General features: G+C 32.1%; 1 protein-coding gene across 1 annotated transcript; it reads right to left on the minus strand.

Annotated features, from left to right (window-relative positions):
- Nucleotides 1-408: 408 nt before the first annotated feature.
- Nucleotides 409-4265, minus strand: IFNG (interferon gamma). The gene is made up of 4 exons (XM_072150675.1): nt 4093-4265; nt 3089-3166; nt 1501-1689; nt 409-619 (listed from the first exon to the last, which is right to left on the minus strand). The coding sequence occupies exons 1-4, from the start codon at nt 4216-4218 to the stop codon at nt 479-481; spliced, it is 534 nt and encodes a 177-aa protein (XP_072006776.1). The 5' UTR covers nt 4219-4265; the 3' UTR covers nt 409-478.
- Nucleotides 4266-4834: the final 569 nt, after the last annotated feature.

The raw sequence follows: 4834 nt of genomic DNA on the forward strand, positions 1-4834 counted from the left end.
CCAAAAAAGTAAAAATGTTATGTCACTCGGAAGACAGCAATACAAAAATGATACATTTTTCATCACATACTATCCCCAAAATGGTAACACTGGAAAAACCATCTCATCCCACAAAAAAATGGCATCACATGGCCCGAATAATGAAAAAACTAAAATTTTATAGGCTACAAAAGGGGCCAATGAGAAAACTAAAATCCTGGCAGCCACATGGTGCTCTTCCCCTTCTGCGCCTCCCTGTGCCTCATAAAACAAGTAACCTGCCCTGTATGGAGGGCTCAAATGTGTACTCTTATTTAAGGAAACATTTTCATGAGATAAGACTAATCACATATTTTATTGTCAATTAGCAGCAAATAAATTATAATAAATTAGATTTCTTTTAAATAAAAATACATTATGGTTAAAGTAGATAAATATTATAAATATATCATCAATATTTTCTGTAGCTATCAGTCTGTTTAGTAGTATAATTTATTGATTAACATCCTCTTCTTCTTCTCACATTTTCTCTTTTGCATTTTTTTGATTCTTTTTTTGGTGAATCCTGAAGAGTAGAAACATCTCTGAGAATACGTAATAGCTCTTTAATGGCAGCACGTTGAAATTTTATGTCTGATACCTATTTGAAGAAAATAAAAGTAATAAGAACTTTGGACCACTTTCTTTTTTAGTATAATGGATTTTCATTAAATAACACAGTATTTTTGCCTTGTAGAGTTTTGTATGGTAGGTTTTCTAACCCAGAAATGGAACATCTTATAAATATACCATATATACTCGAGTATGAGCCTAGTTTTTCAGCACAAAAAAATGTGCTGAAAACCCAAACTCGGCTTATACTCAAGTAAAAAAAAATATAGGTTTTACCAGGTTTTTGTGGTAAAATTAGGGGCCTCGGCTTATACTTGGGTCGGCTTCTATACGGGTATATACATTTGTGAATTAAAATATTTATTCCCAATTAGGAAGTATCATTACTAGAATACATGGGTTATAGCACAAGACAAAGCATGTAAGAGTAGACTAGCAAACATTAATATTGATCTGATTAAGAAATTAAACAATTATAGTGCATATACAGAGGAGTGAGTCTATTATTTGGTTCATAGATTCAGGCACCAAACTGGTCCTTCAACCTGGAATTTAGGGAAGCGGTACATGTGAAGGGAAAAGAAAGTATTTGTTAAAGATATACAAAACAAGATAGGACTTTTTCATGAAAAAAATATTTTTTTTAGAAGACTATAGGGGGTTACATACCAATTTCAAGGAAAAACAAAGCAACATAGGCTTGGACCAAATTGATACAAATCCAAACCAAATCTTTTGAAAAATGTGGCAAAGCTTCTGTGAAGTGAACCTTGTATAATTCTCTCATCTCTAAGTTATTCATGGTTATTAAAGACTATTCTATTGATTTTGATAGTTCACCATCAAATTTGTTGTCTAGTTTTTTAAAAAAACAAAGAAACATAAAACTGTAAAATGTATGCCTCATACCTGCATTTTTTTCAATTCATTCAAACTTTTAATTTTTTTGTCAGTTTTCTCCAGATAGTCTTTATTTGAGGTGTGAAGCATCTGTTTCAGGTTGGTAATACTGTCTTTTACGTCTGAATCTTTCATGGATTCAAGCATTTTCAGGTAAATGGGAACAATCTGGCTCAATAACAGTTTCTTTTCACCTTCCTGGAGGATAAAAAAAAATATGTTCATAATACCTGAAGTTAATACAAAGTAGAGAAGGTATACACTATACCCCAATATCCAAAAGCTCCAGTAAGTGAAAATATAACTAACAAAATAATTTACCTTAATAATTTACAACATGAATCAAAATGGAGTAATATGTGGTTTTGACTCCTTTGCCACCTATCATGAGGAATTATTTTTCTAAACAGAAGCAATGATAATAGGCCAAAGTAAATAAAGATCAACCATTGTTTGTTGTTGATCTTTTCTGTAAATCTTCCATAAAAGCAGATGTCAGTGAATGGCAATAGTAGTGATATTTACCTTGAGCATTTCTACCTAGGACACAATTCATGCCAGTTTTGTTATGATGTGATGTTTCTACCTTACAGCAAAACATATTATTTTTTACCACTAAAAATCTCTAAAATCTGATCTGAATTATTGCAATGAAACTTAATGGAGCCTTAATTTTCTGCCACAGTTTGCTACTTATAACTAGCACAAGTCAGTGTGTTGATAAGCCCTATTCAATCTAATGCTTTCAGCACTGCGTTTGGTGCTAAAATTAGGGCAGGAATAAATATGATATAAAAAGATGCCATGTGCCACAAGCAACGCTTCTTATAGAAACAATATGACTTTTTATTTATTTTGAACTCTGTGAGCAAATCCAATTTCACCGTGCACTACACATATATTAAGAAGAACCTATGTTTAGATACATTCATGGATAAATTGATAGATGACAGGTAGATATATCATGTGTGTGTTTACACCTAGAGTTTTTCTACACTGTTAAATTTTCTTTACTATAGTCAGGCTTTTCACAATGATGAGTTTTCTGTAGTCTGGAACATTTCCAGTTATCCTCTCCAAACTTTTAGCTGAATTTTATTTTATGGGTGTAATATGAGAGTAGCAGACTGTCATGGGGCATATTTTATCTCAAACATAGGAAGCAGCATGTAATGCAGGGAAAAGAGGCAAACAAAGTTTCACTAAGCTCTACTAAGTTGTACGATGTAGCTGTGTGCATTGGTTATGACTTCACTGCTGCATTTATATTTTTGTGTTCTTCCTGAAAATATCATGATGTACATTATGCCTGTGGTATAATATTTGGAGTCATTGAAAGTATAATATATCTTCATTATACCCCAATTGCGACACCACAGTATGATTATCTAAGCTTTTAAATATTCACTACTAAAAGTGTCAAGTTGTGGTAGGGGCCCCATTCCACATTTTATTATGGGGCCCAATAGTAAATAGTTACAATATAAGTAAAATGTATTGAGAAAACAGAACACATTATTTAGAACACAATTCATTTTAAATGTAGCAATATATTGAGTATATGAATAATATATTAATGTTTTTATCATGTGCATACCTCTTTCCAGTCATCCAGTACATTTGAAAAAACTCCACTGTTTTCAGTATCACCACTATCTTCAATGTCTTTTGTCTTCTGTTGTTAGAAACAAAATGTGTGTGATAATAGCAGCAGATATAATAAATCATATATGAAATTTGAGCATTTAAACTAGTGTAGGATGTATTTAAAAAGTAAGTGTCCATTATTTCACAGGTCTTACATCTGACTAAGATGCAAACTTTAAAGAACTGAACTACTTAAAGAGCTGCACAAAACATTTTAAAAATATTTAAACTTCCTGATGCATCTCATTGCCACTTTCATGTGCAGAGAAGAGACTTTTTTTTAAAGAGTACAACCTGTAAGCCATGCCCCCTTTTTGAGGTTTCCGAAATGTGAGGCAAAGTGTTGAGGGGCTTGACAAATGTAGTATTTAGCCTGTTATTTTTTTCAGTGCAACAGTTCCAAGAACTATTGGTAATGAATTGATTCATATAGTATTACTATAGTATACTTCCAACACAGTATACTTTGTATAGTGCATACAATGCTTAATGCATTTCTAGAAATATTTTTTTGTTTTTTAACTGGCTTGCAAACAATTATACATTTGAAGTGTATTCTCCAGTATTGAAGTGAAGTTACAAAGTGTCACTTCCTCCTGCCCAGAACAGCTGCTTGTAAATTTTTTACCATACATTTTAGGTTAATAATTGCATCAAACTTTCCTATGCAGTAGCACTTCTTCAAGCTCAGAAAATTATTAATAATATTAAGGAGTTAAAAAATCTAAGTGCCAAAAATCTATTAAAGAAATATCTAATTAAGAAGTAGATACTAATAAAACGAGTACACAAACAAATATGACACTAAAAGAATAAATAATACAACAATACAACTAAAAGTGATAGACAAATATCCAAATGCAAGAGCTCAGAGCAACCAATCAGCAACCAAGGATTGATCAGTCTTGTAAAAGTCTAGAGCGTTTTAAGTATCTCTACTTTAAATGTACTTACCAAATATGTTTTCAGTTTTTCAATGTCATTTCGTGCTGTCTTGAGGTCAATATTATACCCATTAATTTGTCCAAGATAACATAGGACTACACAATAAAGCAGAAATATTTTGCAATATTTCAGCATTTCTCAGGATAAAGCAGGTAAAATTAGTGTATTTCAGGTCGAGGTAACACTACCGGTGAAGAAGCTAATGTCTAGTGCAGAATTCAGCAGGTATATATACATAAAACTTTTTTGTAACACGTCACAATTAGTCATATTTCACAGGCTTCTAAACAGGAGATGGTGTTAGGCGTTGTGGTGCTTCTTGTTTCTTTTTTCTATTAGTTGATTGGTTTCTGGGGTTTTCAGCTGAGAACATTTAGTTTCCTATGACAAAGCAGTCATGCCCAATATAGATGCAAAGAATCCTTAGAAAGCTTACAATATTCATGAATGGAAAAGTAGACTTTGGATGAAATATAATGAGACTATAGATAATTTTTTGTTAATCGTCAACTTTTATAGTTTTAAAATAATTCATTATTAATATAAGGTAAAATAATATGTATCTTGTTAACATGATTAAATATCCAGTTTTTGCAAATATGCAGAGGCAACATAATTTTTTAAAAATAACATCTCACTCATTGTGAACAATCCTTTTTGTGCATATACAGTTAACTAGCGAACCACAGGCGCCATAGTGCGAACCACGTGGCTTCCTCATCTGCCGCCCGCACGGACCCCTTCTAACCCA

This window comes from Engystomops pustulosus, chromosome 4 (genome assembly GCF_040894005.1).
Source record: "Engystomops pustulosus chromosome 4, aEngPut4.maternal, whole genome shotgun sequence".
NCBI classification, from domain to species: Eukaryota; Metazoa; Chordata; class Amphibia; order Anura; family Leptodactylidae; genus Engystomops; species Engystomops pustulosus.

Bases quoted from the DNA above. Each gene is read 5' to 3' on its own strand.
- IFNG (XM_072150675.1), bottom strand. From the start codon at position 4,218: ATGCTGAAATATTGCAAAATATTTCTGCTTTATTGTGTAGTCCTATGT. The intron at 3,167-4,092 runs GTAAGTACATTT...TTCTAACAACAG, and splicing joins AAAAACTGAAAACATATTTG to AAGACAAAAGACATTGAAGA. The intron at 1,690-3,088 runs GTATGCACATGA...TTTATCCTCCAG, and splicing joins TACTGGATGACTGGAAAGAG to GAAGGTGAAAAGAAACTGTT.